This window comes from Rasamsonia emersonii (genome assembly GCF_000968595.1).
Source record: "Rasamsonia emersonii CBS 393.64 chromosome Unknown ctg1118621760355, whole genome shotgun sequence".
Taxonomy (NCBI): domain Eukaryota; kingdom Fungi; phylum Ascomycota; class Eurotiomycetes; order Eurotiales; family Trichocomaceae; genus Rasamsonia; species Rasamsonia emersonii.
This window is the reverse complement of record NW_013563058.1, coordinates 1-15,453: the sequence shown is the minus strand read 5'-3', so window position 1 is coordinate 15,453 and position 15,453 is coordinate 1. Positions and strand designations below refer to the sequence as shown.

General features: G+C 50.8%; 4 protein-coding genes across 4 annotated transcripts; 2 read left to right on the top strand and 2 right to left on the bottom strand.

Moving 5' to 3' along the window:
* Positions 1 to 1,161: 1,161 nt before the first annotated feature.
* T310_5993 (SWI/SNF family DNA-dependent ATPase Ris1) lies at positions 1,162 to 4,836 on the bottom strand (the record flags this gene model as incomplete). The annotated part of the gene is made up of 2 exons (XM_013471153.1): positions 1,162 to 2,649; positions 2,719 to 4,836. 2 exons carry the CDS (start codon positions 4,834 to 4,836, stop codon positions 1,162 to 1,164), a joined length of 3,606 nt encoding a protein of 1,201 aa, XP_013326607.1.
* A 2,234-nt stretch (positions 4,837 to 7,070) lies between these two features.
* Positions 7,071 to 8,435, top strand: T310_5992 (uncharacterized protein; the record flags this gene model as incomplete). The annotated part of the gene is made up of 1 exon (XM_013471152.1): positions 7,071 to 8,435. One exon carries the CDS (start codon positions 7,071 to 7,073, stop codon positions 8,433 to 8,435), a length of 1,365 nt encoding a protein of 454 aa, XP_013326606.1.
* Positions 8,436 to 9,226: 791 nt separating this feature from the next.
* T310_5991 (uncharacterized protein) lies at positions 9,227 to 9,822 on the top strand (the record flags this gene model as incomplete). Its single annotated transcript, XM_013471151.1, has 3 exons — positions 9,227 to 9,242; positions 9,378 to 9,587; positions 9,659 to 9,822. The coding sequence occupies 3 exons, from the start codon at positions 9,227 to 9,229 to the stop codon at positions 9,820 to 9,822; spliced, it is 390 nt and encodes a 129-aa protein (XP_013326605.1).
* A 1,043-nt stretch (positions 9,823 to 10,865) lies between these two features.
* T310_5990 (exo-beta-1,3-glucanase) lies at positions 10,866 to 13,567 on the bottom strand (the record flags this gene model as incomplete). Its single annotated transcript, XM_013471150.1, has 5 exons — positions 10,866 to 11,259; positions 11,320 to 11,412; positions 11,474 to 12,665; positions 12,728 to 13,186; positions 13,249 to 13,567. 5 exons carry the CDS (start codon positions 13,565 to 13,567, stop codon positions 10,866 to 10,868), a joined length of 2,457 nt encoding a protein of 818 aa, XP_013326604.1.
* Between the last annotated feature and the right edge of the window lie 1,886 nt (positions 13,568 to 15,453).

Below are 15,453 nucleotides of genomic sequence, written 5' to 3'. Positions count from 1 at the left end.
CGTTAGAAGATAAATAAGTAAGTAAATAATGAAAGTAGATAAAAAAATAAATATGAATAGAATAGATTAGATTAGTTATTACTATCTTTTTTCCTTTCTTTTCTTTTTTCATTTGTTTTCTGTTTTTTAGACAGAAAAAGAAAAGTACTTCAAGAAAAGACAATTTTTTTTTTGTTTTTGTTTTTTTTTTTCTTAGAAGACCCCGAAACCAAAACCGAAACCGAGAGGAAAGAAAGAAAGAAAAGAAAAGGATGGATGTCGTAGTATCGTAGAAGAAATATGTAAATGAATGAATGAATGATAAATGAAGGAATAAAAAGAAAAGAAAAGAATGATAATGGGGAAGAAGATTTTTTTTTTTCATACTCGTACATTCATACATACATTCATTCATTCATTTAAGTTAAGGTCTTAATTAAGAAAATAGGAAATAGGAAATTAAATTTAAAAATAAATTTTTTTTTTTAAAAAAAGAGTAGGAATAAGAATAAGAACATGAATAAGAAAATGTAAATGAACAGCTCCGCTGAGCGAAAATTAAAAAAAAAAGACGCAGGTTTAGTTTAGTTTAGGTATGTATGTACACTACGCAGCAGGCTCATTTCTCATGTTTGAGTTGAATAATCTGTATTAAATCTGTATTAATTAGGAGGATCGTGTGCCTTGTGTCTGTGCCATTGCCATGGACAGGGCCAGGTCCGGAGCCGGAGCCAGGGGTATCACAGGTGTTGCGCAACCAAAGGGGTTAAAAAAAGGGAAAGGAGAAGAAGAATAAGAAGTTTTCCACCGATTAAAAGGACGTATGTACTTACTGTACTGGGGGGAACAAAATTAAATACCACACTCTGCTTATGTAGGACCAGACCGACGCCACTAGGTATGCTTTGTATGTATCTAACCCGATGTATGTATGCATTATGTACGCTATTTCGTTGCCATGAAAAGGAAGCAAAAGGAAAACGAGACGATCAAACCGAGGGGTATAAGTCCAATCCTATCACGACAAACCGAATCGGAACGAAACGAAACGAAATGCAACGCCAGAATAGTAGCACAGTAGCAAATAAAAAGATTGAGGAGAAAAGTCTCTCTATCCGATTGTCGATTAATCGATTCCCTGTACAAACACAGATGTTAGTAACTTGTAGACCCAAAAAAGAACTAGAAAAAAAGAGAGGGTTTCCATACGAATAGAAACTTTAGTTCCCTCTCTCCCAGTCGCGACACTCGCTTCCCCGCCGCCTCGTCCAGAGCACCCTCGATCAGCTCGCGTTTCTTCTCCTGCAACGCCAGAATGCGGTCTTCCACCGTCTTCTTCACCAAGATGCGGTGGACACGAACCGGCCGCGTCTGCCCAATCCGATGTGCCCGATCAACGGCCTGGTCTTCGATGTACGGATTCCAGAACGGGTCGAAGATGATCACTTGCGACGCAGCCACAAGATTCAGACCCGAGTTGCCGGCTTTCAACGACACGAGCATGATCTTGCAATCTGGGTTGTCCGTGAATTCCGCAACCGCATTATTCCGGTCTGCGGGCTTCATGCTGCCATCGTAGCGTCGGTAACCCCAGCCCTTCCGCATGATCGGCACTTCGAGAAGATCCAGAAGCGCCGTAAATTGGCTGAAAATAATCGTCTTCTCACCCTCCCCGGCATCCTGAATCTTCTGCAAGAGTTCCATTGTCTTGTCGACTTTGGCACTGCTAGCCCAATTCTTCTGCAAGCGGCGGAGATACTTGCGTTTTGCCGCCGCATTCTTTTGTGCTTCTTTCTTCAGCATTGCCAGTGTCTTTTTGGGTTTGCTGCGCTCCTTTCCCTTGCCCTTTTTGTCCTTCTTCTTGCCTTTGGAGGATGATTCTGCGGGCTCATCAATGTAGTCATCAGGAACAATAAAGTCAGACAGGCTGCCACTATCGTCGTCACTATCGCTCTTCTCATCCGAGTCATCGTCGTCGGCATCGTCCTGCTCCCCTTCGACCGTGTCAGGGAAGTGAACCTTCTTGAAAGACGCATTGTCCGTGACCTTTTTCGGGTCGATTTTGGTACGACAGTTGGGGCATTTTACTTCCACAGTGCCATCGTTATTGCCCTGCTGAATAGCCAGCGCCGGGTCTGAAATCCGGGCAAAACACTCCGCGCAAGTGCTATGGCCACAAGGGAAGAAAATAACCGGGTTTTCCACCCCGTCAATGCAAACGGGACACTCCAGAGGTTCGTTCTCCTTTAGGCGCTGAACCACATCGGCACTAAACGCCTTCGCGTTTGCTATCAGGTCAATTTCTCCCGTGGCAGCACTGACATCAACGGCGAAGTCGTGTATCAAGTGCGGGTGGCAACACGCCTGGCGGAGTCGAAGAAGCAACACCAGAATGTTGGAATAATTCCGACCAATAGTCCCAGCGTTAAGATACTTGTTGAACTGGAGTTGAGTCTTGTTCTCCAATGCGTCGTAGAACGCTTGCTCATCTTCGCTGAACACGGCGTGGACTTCCTCGGTTATTCGGGGCGGCAACTGCAGAATTGGTCTTCCGTCAATCTTGGAGGTTTTCGTTCGGCGGAGAAGAACAGCCTTCAGCAAAACCTGCAACTGTTGCAATGCCTTCTGGTGCACTCTCTCGTCTCCAACCTTCAATGGTTTCGTGAAGTCCTGGAAAATGAGAACCATTAGGAAAAAGGGCCAGCCAACGGAAATACCTTATAGAGAATTCCAGCTTACCTTGTTAAACTGCTCCAAATCGGAATATGGTCGGATACGTAAGAATTTCAGCAGGGAATGTAGCTCCGTCACATTGTTCATCATGGGAGTGCCGCTCATGCACCATCTATAGATGGCATTGATGCTGCAACAGGCCACTGCAGCTTTCGTGTTGCGATTCTTGATGCATTGAGCTTCATCGATGATCACGCGATACCAGGCGCTCTTCGGCCCAAGAACAGGAAGACCAAACTGCTCCGCAGTGATGTTGGAAGAAGTATGCGCGGCAGCTTGCTGCGTCTGAAGCCATTCTTCTTTACGCCTGAGCTCCGATGCGAGCGTCCCGAAGGTTGTGAGAACCACGTCGAATTTCTTCAGATAAGTAAAGTCGACACCTCGCTTTTCGCCATGTAGAACATAGACGGAGAGCTGGTGTCTTCCCGGTTTGAGCATTCTCGTGATTTCCCGCTTCCACTGCTGCATCAAAGCCACTGGCGCAACAATAAGATTGGTTTTCCGATTCGGGTCGGACGATGGCCGCGAAACCATGAGCGCAAGAGCTTGTATGGTCTTTCCCAACCCCATATCGTCGGCTAGAATACCACCTTTGTTCTTGCCTTCTTCCATCGACTTCATCCAAGTCAACCCGAGTTTCTGATGCTCCAGTAAAGGATACTTCAAAGGCTCTGGGGTTCCTTCACGACTTTCCTTTGGAATTTCAGCATCAGCTCGAAGATTCTCCAGCAGTTCCTTGATCTCCTCAGTAGTCTTCTTGTTGTCATAGTCAGACAGATAGGACGGATAGAGTTCCCTGTACCGGGCCCAAGCAGGAAGATCATATCCAAGGCTTGCAAACGGATCGCCGCAGGTAGGACCAATGCTTGAAAGAGGTGAATCTGGGAAGTTATTGTAAAGCGATTTTCCTGCATTGAGCTTGTCCAAACCGTTCATGTATGGGTCTTGTTGATACGTGGAAGAAGCTTGAGGTTTGAGTTGACCGGTTTCTTGAACCGAGTTGTAACGGTTCGTTATCGCGGTGGAGGAAGACTCTCCCAGTGACCTCGGGAAAGTTGATGGGAAAGAAGTTCTACCACCAGCCAGAATCGTTTCCTCGCCCCGAGACCCAGCATTAAGCCATGAATAATTGGTGTTCGGTCTGGGCGGTGGTCCCATGGAGACGCGCTGCACACTGCGATGGAAATCTAATGGGCTGATCTCGGCTACATCACTATCGCTGCTGTCTGGGGTGGAAGTTGACGGAGCAGGCAGTGAGTTAAGCTGGTGAGAACCCATGAACGAACGGCGGAAAGAAGGTGTAAAAGGAGGCTGTGTGGTTGGCGGCAGTGATCGATCTCCAGTTGTAGGAAATCCAGAATAATCCCGTGCAGGGCCAGGTGGTGGCGGCATTGTTCCAGAGCCTGATTGTCCTCCATAGCCAGGACCCGAAGAGGATGCCGAGGATGGACGAGATGATTCATGCCACCACTCCTGAAGGGCCCTCGCATACTCCGCATCGCGACGTTCTTGTTCCTTGCGCTCTTCCAACCACCTCTCCGCCTCCATTTGTTCGCGTTGCATGGCTAAGAGAGTGTCACGACTATCAAACCCTAGCAACCTCTGCAGCTCTTCAGTACTCCCATCCAAGGAGCCGGGCCTCTCTCCCAAACTATGCACCGACGAAGCACTTGGGGTAGAGGGACGGGATTCGAAGGAGGTAATTCGCTTCGACGACGGTCCTGAGGGTTCGCCCAACGCCGCAGATCGATGCGAGCGCTTTCGACTGTGTAACGACTGCGGAAACCGAGAGAAATCCGGGGAGGAGGAACGATAAGACTGATGGGACGGGGAACGTCTGAGCACTGTCGACGTCGTGTCAATATCATTTACGCTGCCCCAGATGTTGCCCCAGAATGGCGGGCTCTCTTCTCTCCCATCCGATGGGCCATCCAACTGTGAAACGACTGGGGTTGACGTAGCAGTACGCGATGAGGAGGGACGAGAAGACTCGCCACGACAGCGGGCCAACTTCCGTTCCAGCTGTCTTATCGTCTCTTGCAGTTCTTCCCTTTCTTCGACTGCTCCCGGGCGCGATTCTATGAGACTCTGAAGTAGGGCTTGATGTAGTTGGAGGTCCTCCATGATGTCCTCCACGGACGTGCCCCCAGGAGTGGTTCCCATTGCGCCCTTTATATGCGCGCTGTCCGGTCAGCCTGCGACAGTGAATGAATGACGGGCACGCCCAGCAAAGGAGAGAACTCTCCGCCGCAGCCTGGTAGGTGAAAGCCGGAGAAGGCTCCAAATACCCAATCCCCGGCCCTCAATGAAGGGATCTGGCGGAAGAAGCCGTCGTTGCTCGCGTCACCTCTGTCAGGTTTGTCAACCTCGCGGGCTCCTAGACGGTTAGATCGAGAGGCTAAATTGGCCTGCCGCGCGCTGATTGGACGGTAGCGCAGAGCCTCCTTCTTGTCAGGCACGGGCCGGGCGTAAGGCTGCCCCACCGATCACTAGCCAGGAGTCAAGAGAGACAGTAAAATATCAGAAGCCTGGCCGGTGATGCTTTTATGGCCTGTGGTGTGTTTGCACAGAGGGATCGGGCGCAAGCGGCTGGCAGCAGACGTGACAGATGATTCTCTTCCTTGCTCCTTGCTTTTTCTTTTTTTTTTTGTCTGACAATGAATCGTGCCACGACAAATGAGGCGAGAAGCCTCAGTTCTAGTACATGCACAGGTATGGATTTGGCCAGAGAATGCTGGATTTATGTTGCTCTCTCACCATCTCCTCGATTTTACGACTCTAAAGAGACACAAATGGGAGTATGTATGATGTAGCCTGACGTGGAACCAAAGGGCTTGCTTGCTGCAATAGAGAAAGAGGGTGAGGCGTATTTCAAAACTACCTACCTGGTACTCTATCACCAATGTACCAATCAGGGAACAGACAAAAACAAGGCTTACACGCTCAGCTCTCATCGAGAGCCAGTGATACTACGAAAACCCTGTCTATGCATTCCATGCCAGCTCATTCAGTAGTATTGGGGGTTCGAACTAGGGATATTCACAGAGCATCTGTGGTTAGCTGCGCTCTATATTCTTTGTTTCTCGGTTCGAGGTGAAAGAAAGAGAGTGAGTGCCACGTGAACATCAAGTGAGAGATCAAGCAGTCACCAGCAGCAACTCAGACTGTTGAGCAGCTCGACAGGTTCCAGGTCTTTGGAACAAATAGCCTATCGCCCCACACAGTCTGGGGCACTATGCTTGTCTTTTCTGGGGAATCTGTCTCAGCTACTGAATCTGGCTTGTCATTCCTCTTCAGAGAGCGAATGATTAAGCTTACGTCTTCTCGAATCCTCGTATACTCAGGTAGTATTCATCCCACTGTTAACCGCTATCGATAAGCATAGAAGATGCCAGAAACCCCCAAGGCAGCCAATCCGGCACTCTTACGCGCAGGGAACGCGTCTAGGCGCGTCTCGAGACGCGTAAATGAAGCCGTGTCGCGAGCACAGACCTCAAATCCGGTCATCGCATCGTCTGACTGGCCGGGATTCTTCTTGGCAGAAGCGAGGCAATACTCCGGAGTACTGTCGCGCAGACGCGCTTCGCAGGACGCGCTCCTGCAGACTCGGAGCAAAAACCAGAGATTTCTAAATTCTAACCCAGGATTGGTCCCGACTTGCAGCTGGCGTTTCAAAACACCGTCCATTGCTATCGCGGCAAACCAGCGGTGAGCCCGGATTCCTCCCCCCGGGCCCGGCTTATCGCATCCAAGTTCCAACCCCTCGCCCGGGGTCATGGCCTGGGGCCATTCATCACGTCGAGATTGCCCGTTCGCGAGTCGCGACCCGTGATTCTTTATTTTTCTCGCGATGCCCTAATGCAGTGCAATGAATTTGCTTGTTCTAGTTAACCTTAGACTGCTTCTCCCCAGCGAATCCTTTTGTTTCCCCTCCTCGAAGATGAGTCACACCAGGAGAGGTTGGGGTGGGAAGGAGGGGAGAGACTTGCGAGTTGCTTGGTTCCTGGCATATTATTGCTAGTTAGCAGGTGGTGCATTTATTATTTGTGTCGTAGCTACCTCTATTATTATTCCCTAAGAGTTGAAACGAAACGTTATTGTATACCACGCTATTATCGCATTCACCGTTGTATTTGAATTTCGTGTTTGATATTGGGTAGTTAAAGTATCAGGATACTTCTCATATTGGCTGCTGTCAACTTCATCTAGTTAATATAAATCTTTCAACGGCATCATAATTTGAACCAGATTACATCCGCACAGTGCAGTGGAGAGCGATTGTTTACGAGGTCTTTTTTACTTTTTCTTACCATATCAGTTGGGAACTGCTCCCGCAGTCGCCATGAGACATTGCTACAATGGCGCCCAGATCAGCCTTCACTCGATTCTGGCGGACAGATCTTACTCGAGATGGCTTCCTGAGCCTTCTAGACAAAGACGACCTCCGGGCCCTTCGCCTCGTGAACCATGACTTCAGTGTGCACGCGGCTCGCTATCTGTTTGCCGAGATTGAAATCTCATTCCGGAGCAGCACTTTCACTCGTCCTGCTCGCATGGCAGCGTTGGAACGCATTGGCCGTCATGTCAAGACCCTTACGTTCAAGATCCCACACTCCCAGGAGACCTTCCTCCCTCCGCTGCTGGACCCTATCACCGGGGAGGAGCAGACCTTTGTGTATATCCCGCAGGTCCATGTTTCCAGCAGTTTAGCCTCACGATGGAGCGAGCCCAAGTATGGGAGCTGGGAGATGACTGACCTGTTGGTCAAGCAATACCCACCCCTGTTTCATGCGGCGACCAATGTTCCGTCGTTTGTGCGGGCCTTTCGCTGCATGCCGTCCCTACGGCATCTGAAGATTTCCTGTGACGGACAGTCACCAGACCACCGGTACCGCCGGAGCGTGGTAGACTATGCTCTCATCTCCCTGCGTGTGGCTGTTGAGCAGGCTCCGCTGGAGTCGCTGGACACATTGTCACTCCTCCCCATTCATCCCGGTGGCATCCTCTATCTCCGACCGATGATGGGATTCGGCGCATCTCCTGCGGGTCGCAAGCGCTGGATGCAGATTCGGAAGCTGGCCATACACATGGAAAGCTTTCCTTACGAGCGTGGCCAGACGATGGATCATCTCAGACTGCTTCATTCATATCTGGAAGGGTTTCCGAATCTCCGGAGCTTCGTCTTCCGCTGGAAGGGGCTCAAAGGCCCGAGTCCTCTGTCGCTCGCAACGGAGCCATGCCTCTGCCAACCGTCATCCAAGAAGACGTGCTCGATGAGATATGCGCGACCCCTGAGACCGCTGAAGTTCAGGCACTTGCGCTACATGGAACTGGAAAATGCGATCATGGACGCATCGCAGGTAGCTGCCTTTATCATGGACCACCGGCGCACGCTGAGCGAGTTCGAGTTCGAGGATGTGACCCTGCGCAGTGGCACCTGGGACGACGCGCTGGAACCACTGACGAAGATCTCGGGGAGTGACAAATGGAAAGAAAAGCAGGAGGAGGTGATAGAGGTTCCGATCATCCTCAGTCCCGTGGAGGTAGAAACAAAGTCCAGTCACAACATCTGGGAAGAGCAGAGGCGCAGGGCTCAGCTGCGCACGCTTCTGGAGAGAGCGAGCAATCTGGCGCAGGCAAAAGCGAAGACGCGGGAGCTGTTCTGGGGCAGTCCGGATCATATGAAGAAGTTCCTGCGGTCGTCGGTATTCAGCTGGCGGTGAGTGGCCGGCTAAGCAGGCGGGACTGGCGCCTGCCTGTTTTGGGATTCACTCAGTCTGGATAGGAAGGAGCCGACTTGGGAGGAAACGGAAAGGACGACCGTGAATGATATTACGAGTTACGACTTTGCGAACATGCGGAACAATTTACGACTTTAATGACGACTTTAATGATTTATTGTTGTATGGATGTAGTTTCGATAGTGTAGTATCCTTCAATGTGATATTTCCATCGTTCTCGCAGCTTCAGTTTTAAACACAAGGCCTTACAGCACCGATTGCTGGTCGACTTGACGGATTTCAAGGAAGGCCAGTCGTGAGAAGCCATAGATAATATTCTGTACACTTTCAATGTCTCGAACCTCAGGTACAGAGTGCACATACCTAGGAATAATCCGGGATTGCTGGCTTGACTCGGCGGTTGTCACACAGTCCGCGCAGCCTCGGCAGGACCGCCGCGTCACATGTTGCGAGCGCCAACAACGTCAAGAGTCCGGGGCCGAACCGATCACTAAAGCAGCTGGCGGCCCCGTCTCCGTTTGCTGACCTCCACACCCCAGCCACGAACGACCGAGCAAGTCGCAGATATATACGTCCGTTTGTGCCTCGGCATCTGTGTCTTCGTTTTTAGGGCGCAGTTTTCTTACCTGTACTTTTAATACTCTACTTTCTTCTCCTTCCTTCCCTTCATCTGAGATCCTTTCAGCTGTGTAGTTCATTCAGGCTGAATCACAACTCCCTCCTGATAATTCCATCAATCCACACACTTAATCTACACTCTTCATTCATCCATCATGTCTGTTAAAGTCGGTAAGTGGAAGAAATAGGGTTTAGAAATCCATACTCCAGTCTTTATTCCTCTCTCTCTCTCTCCGCTGTCCTCCCCGATCACTCTTTTCCGGCCATCTCCGGCGCAATTAACTTGCTGACATCCGTTTGCAACAGACGGCTTCCCCGGCTCTGCCGCCTTCGATGTCATCAACCAGGTCCTGAAGACCGACGACGCCGAGCGCCAGGAGGCCATCAAGAAGGGCAACGCCATCTTCGCCTTCACTCTGACCAACAACGAGGGCAAGGAGCAGAGCTGGTACATTGACCTGAAGGAGAAGGGTCAGGTTTTCAAGGGCGCTGCGCCCGAGGGCGGCAAGGCTGATGGTGCGTTTGTCTGTTAAAAAAAAAAACTGGCGGAAAAGAAAGCAGGACGCTAACTTGACGTTCAATTATAGTCACCCTCCTCCTCTCCGATGAAGACTTCACCAACCTCGTCACGGGCAAGGCCAACGCCCAGCGACTCTTCATGGCTGGCAAGCTGAAGATCAGGGGGAACATCATGAAGGCGACCAAGATGGAGCCGATCCTGAAGAAGGCCCAGACGAAGGCCAAGCTGTAAATCAGGCAGCGGACGAGAAGACATGTATTTTTTTTGTCAACAACAACAAAAAAGGCCACAAAAAGATAATGACCTGGAAACACGAACACGAACAAAAGCTTGAACAATGCCATCATCACCGTCACCACTACCATGATCATAAACTATGATCTCTCGGTGGTCAGGTGGCCAGGTGACCAGCTGGCAAAACACTAATACTATAGATACCCGTCTGTCTCATCAATCAACCAATGAATGATATCTCTTCCTCTTCCTCCAATTTCAAATACACTCGATAGACAAAAAAGGGGCGCAGTTACAGCAAGTGAAAAAAAAAAGCAGCCATTGAATACTAGTATTATTGTCGTTATCATTATTATTATTATTCGTACCGTGATCCCCTGCTTATCGACTGTGTATATATACATACGTAAGCTAAGTTTTCCCGGTATGGATAGATGGATTGATGGATGGATCCTAAATAAAACCTTGATTGAGGGTGAGTGAGCAAGTGGGCCAGTGATTTGACTATATAAATAGGTAATAAATTTCTATAGAGGAAATTAGGGTTTCCAGAGGAGTAGTCAGGTATATATATTCATCTATGCTTTTGGACTTTTACTGAATTCAAGTCTACAGTAGAATTTAGTTTAGTGAGGATCGATCGATCAATCAATCAATCAGATCCATCCGTCTGAACTCAATGGATTTAAGCAAAGAGAAAAAGTTTCCAGTTCTTTATAACCAGGTACAATTGTTAAGGAAGCGAGCGATCTTCGTTTTTCTTACATTATTGTCTCCCGTTCTCTGCCTCTGCGAGCGATTTGTTGTCATTCATTCAATGGTTACCTCCAATTTGTATTCGCAGTCCTATTGTATATGTCCTTGCATAAAATATAAATAATTAACAAGAAGGAGGAAAAAAAAACAAACGACAGGGTCAACGGTTGGCAAGTATAAAACTTGAAGGAATGACAGAGCAGGTCGGTAGGTAGGTACACACTTTGCTCTTACATACTCTTCTATAGGAGAGACTGACCTGTCTGTACTTGAAGCCTGTCATCTCATACATTATAGGTAAAGTAGGCGATCGTGTCCGGGAAGACGTTGACATTGTCACTGTAGCTCGCCTGGCTCTTGCCGTTGATGACAACCTGGCTCTGGCTGCCGATGGTATTCAAGTTGTAGACCCAAAGACCACTCGTGCTGTTGCCTTCAATGCTGAAGATCTCGCTCTGGCAGTTCTCTGGACCCCCAAATTTGGAACACGTCGTGCTGTAATCGTTGAAGAAACTGTAGAGACCCGCCCCGTAGAAGATCAGGTTCTGGCTGTTGTACACGCGGAGACCCAGGGCGTCGCAGTTCCCGGACAAGCACGAGCTGTAGTTCGGATCATTCAGGGTGGAGTTGGTGGTGTAGTAAGGGCTCTTTGTCACGTCGGGGTTGGGCTGGTAGTATCTACGTGGTAGAACGATTAGTGACAGTAATCCCAAGGCAAAATGGCCAGACGATTCTTACGGAGTTTCGGTCTGGATGAAGCCCGCCACCACGTTCTGAGCGTTGGCAAATTGATACTGATACAGAGAATGATGCTCAACCGCCGTTCCGTACCTGATTAGGTCGTCAGTCAAGACGTGTTCAGGTGATTATTACCATAAATCAAAGCACTTACAGCCAAATGTTGCTGCCCTCAACAAGCAGTCCACGGCCCGTGTAGATGGAGATCTGGGTGTTGTTTGGACTATCGATGTCGTGGTCGGCAGTCCACAGCCAAACGTTCTCGAGATACACGTTGCTCGCGGACTTGGTGATGTGGAAGCTCAGATAGCCAGCCTCACACTGGGTGGAAACTGCCGCCGTTGTTGGGCATTGAGACACTTGCAAATCAGACCCCGTGAAGCCTCCGATGCGGGCATGGACATCCCACAGGCCCGATCCAGACGAGGCAGCAAGGTTGTACTCAATTAGCACGGCGCCAGGGGCAGAACCCTGAGTGCTGACGATCATGTCCGTCCACTCGACATCGCCCTGATCACCGCTCTTGCCGACCTGAACGACCGGCTGCGGCGAGTTAATGTTCGACCACAGGCTTCCGCTCGCCAGAATGATGGGATACGATTCACCAACAATCTTGGATCCAGGCGGGATGTAGATGGTGTTGGAGACTTTGTAAATACCGTAGTCAAAGAAGACAATCTGACCCGACGACGCTGCGGAAGTGATGGCGGATTGAATGGCCTGCGTGTCGTCTGTCGTGCCGTCACCTTTGGCACCGGCACTCCGGATGCTGACGATGGAACTGGTAGGAGTGGCCTCATACTGGGGTTTGCTCTTCGTATAGTAGTTGGACGAGCTACCCGTGACGAGACCAGTTGGCCTCTTTGCCGGAGTAAAGGTGCCCTGGAAGGTAGTTGGTCCCGTCGGGGTATACTTGTGACCCTGGCCCCAGCCACTGATGGTGGTCGAACCCGAAGATCCCTCCAGAATTGTTCCACTAGTACCGTTCACAGCCACCGGAACATTGTTCAGAGAAATGTTTTCCAGAATCAAGCTGCCAGCAGCAGCAGGCTTGGAGCTAGTTGTCCACGCCGTGGTGACGAAGACGTGGCTGTCGGAGATAGAGCTGTCAATGATGTTAACCGACCCGACATTCTGGGCGCCTGAGCCACCATTGCTAATGTCAATCGCAGTCGTGGTGTTAGAGATCTGGAGTCCTTGGTATGTCCAGCCCCAGTCCCAGATCTGGGAAATGCCGGTGACCGCGTTCGAAATGGTCAGGTTGCGCGTCGTAAACTGCTGGTTGCCGAGGTTGAGACCGTACAAACCGCCGGTGGTTACGATATCGGAGAGAAAGCCACCCGATCCTGGGACGACGAGAGTCAGAGTCGTTCCAGGACTGTCAGTTGGGTTGAGCAAAGAGTCTTACCGTTCTCAATGAAGATACCCTGGTGTTGCGTGCCAGAGCCCTCAGCCATATGAATCACGACATTCTGGATGCTGGTCGCTTGCGCCGTGGGCCAGTGAATCCCAGTCGCCGCAGAGCTCGCTGGGATGTCGGTCAAGTCAAGAACGAGGTTCCTGATCTGACGGAAGAACACGTTGGTCGAACCCCAGCCCTGGTTGCCATTGCTCTGGTACTGGTCACCATCGATCAGGCCAAGGCCGGTGAAGCCGGATGTCGCCTTAATGACTGCAGGAGAATTGGGGTTGCCAATCAGTTGGGTGTAATAATAGTCAATGATGGACGACGAAATCAAGTAAGTTCCAGCCGGGAAGTACACAATGGCCGGAGTGGTGGTCGTGGTCTCGCCGCTCGACGGCCCGTTCCGGCCGCCATCGCTGATGGCCTTGTTGATAGCCGCGGTGTCATCAGTCACACCATCGCCTATACGTTTAATAACGCTTGTCAGACACGGCCACCCGAGGAGAGCATCTAAGGATATCTACCTGCTGCGCCATAGTCCTTGACATTGCGGAAAACTACATAGCTGTCGGCAGAAGGGGCGTACGGCGCGTAGCCCTGGTGTTTGATATCGGCGAGCCAGTACGACGGGTCCGAGACACCAGCCATAACAGCATGGTTCTTCGTCGCAGGCGTCGCCTTGGCTGATGCCGCGGCAGAGCCGGTTGGGCCATGATACGCCGTGTAGGCCGCATACTCGCTCAGAGCTTCACTCACGACGTGGTCAACCGCGGGGATATCCAGTGACGCAGCACTCAGGCCCGCGACCAGCGCGCAAGAAGTAAGGAAGGACGTCAAATGCATTTTCGCCAGGGTCGTTAAGGAAAGACAGGGCGAACGGGAGAGTCTGGAGAGAGGCTCTTTCCCGAGTGACGCTCGGGGATGTGCACGTTTTTGAATCTCCCACCGTGCCCATCGTGGAATATTACCTTCTATCGTCTACCATCAGCCAGTCGACCACGGAAAGGGAAGCCCGAGAAATGGCAGCAGCGGGGCAATTCCCAAAGGCGTGCCAATCGACTGCAGGAAACAGCGACAGAGGACTGCGACGTTGGCCTGGGAAATGCCCCGAGGATGAGGCATTGCGATGACGATTGCCGGGCCACGTCAGGCGCGTAAATGGAGGGTATCATCACGACCATGGTAGAGGCTCAATGTCACCTCGTCCCAGTAGCTCGTCAGGCGTTCGGGCTAGTTCATGGAGATGCGCGGACAAGCCTGGGGCTAGCGACCCGATGCGCGCGGCAGGGGCAGAATTGGGAAGTTGGCCAGTCCGGCCGCGCGGATGCCTGTCGCGATCCATGGATAGCAGCAAGTCGGGATGCGGGGCTGAGAGCGAGGCCCTGCAAGGGGGGTGCCCGGAGACGCATGCCAGGGTCATCTCATTTCCGTCCGGCGTCACAGCAGAATCGCATTTGATGCTGCACCCTGGTCTGCATGGCCATCATCCGTGGACCGTCGATTGTCATGAGTCCTCCCCGCAGTTGATTGGCAACCAAGCTCACCTCCAGGGCTGGGACAATCTCTCGCAGTCCGTGCTCACGCTCATGTTGCGAGCATGACCTGGTAATGTGCCTCTCTTGTCCTGTATGACCAGCATCAAGTGACCTGCCTGGTGATGCCTGTGCGTCGCGTGTCGCACAGCTCGACCCGGCTGGATCCGGCTTCAGATCCAGCACGAGTATCCCCCAAGAGTCGCAAGACTTAGTCTGCCAATTATTGGAGTTGGAGAAATGATAAAAGCCCGTCCCCTGTCCAAAGTACGCCGTGAAGAGTAAAGGGAGGTATGATGGCGTCGTCCAGGGTTGCATAGTGTCGGTGCTAGTTGCCGATATGGCGTCGGATTCGCATTTACTCCGTACCTTATTTCCTGGGCTAAAGCTTGTCCAGTCGAGCTAACTCGAACGATCATGTTGGCCCATCACGTTTGTTCGCCGAAAAATGATACATAAGATCACGTTCCCCTCACATGCGACTCTGCTCCCTAATATATTTTACTTTCCTTCTCCGTCTGCTCCGGCACCAAGGCTGCAACGTTGCGGGACGGCGCATATCCATGGATGCTTCTAACAATTGCCATTGTTAGATCTCCGGTGAGAATGCCTGGAAATTCAGGTGCGGAGACGCTGCAACTGGTAAACAATATATGCGCATGTGAGGAACTCTTCATTGCAAATGATGACGTCGTGAACAGCGAGTCTCCTCTACGTGCCAGTGTTAAGAATATTCTGGCGAAGGCAGTGTAAACTTAGTCAAGACTACCTGTACTTTAGCTATGGCCATCATAGAAAATAAATGACCAATACGTGGAGGAAAGATGGCAAGAGGTCTATGAATCGACGAGTAGCTATATATATGGGCACTAGTATGTTGTTTTCGTTCTTTTCTTCAGGCGAATTCTCCAAGGCTTCGAGAAGTCACAAGCAAGGCCAGCCACGTGCTCGAGTGACCTGGGGGAGCCTGGCCAGTGCGCGGTGTGCTGACTAAGGCTCCATGTTCCCGAGCATGCCCCGCGTACTCCGTAGTTACGGAATCAGGCATCATTATTGACTCGGGAATCAAGCTCAATTCGACCCTCGAGCACCTCGATTCGGCCGTATCTCATTCTGACGTCAAGCCCCGCTAGGGCCTCGACGTTGCTAATCATAATTAACATGGCCTTGTAAAGCCTCTACAATGGAAGAATCCAA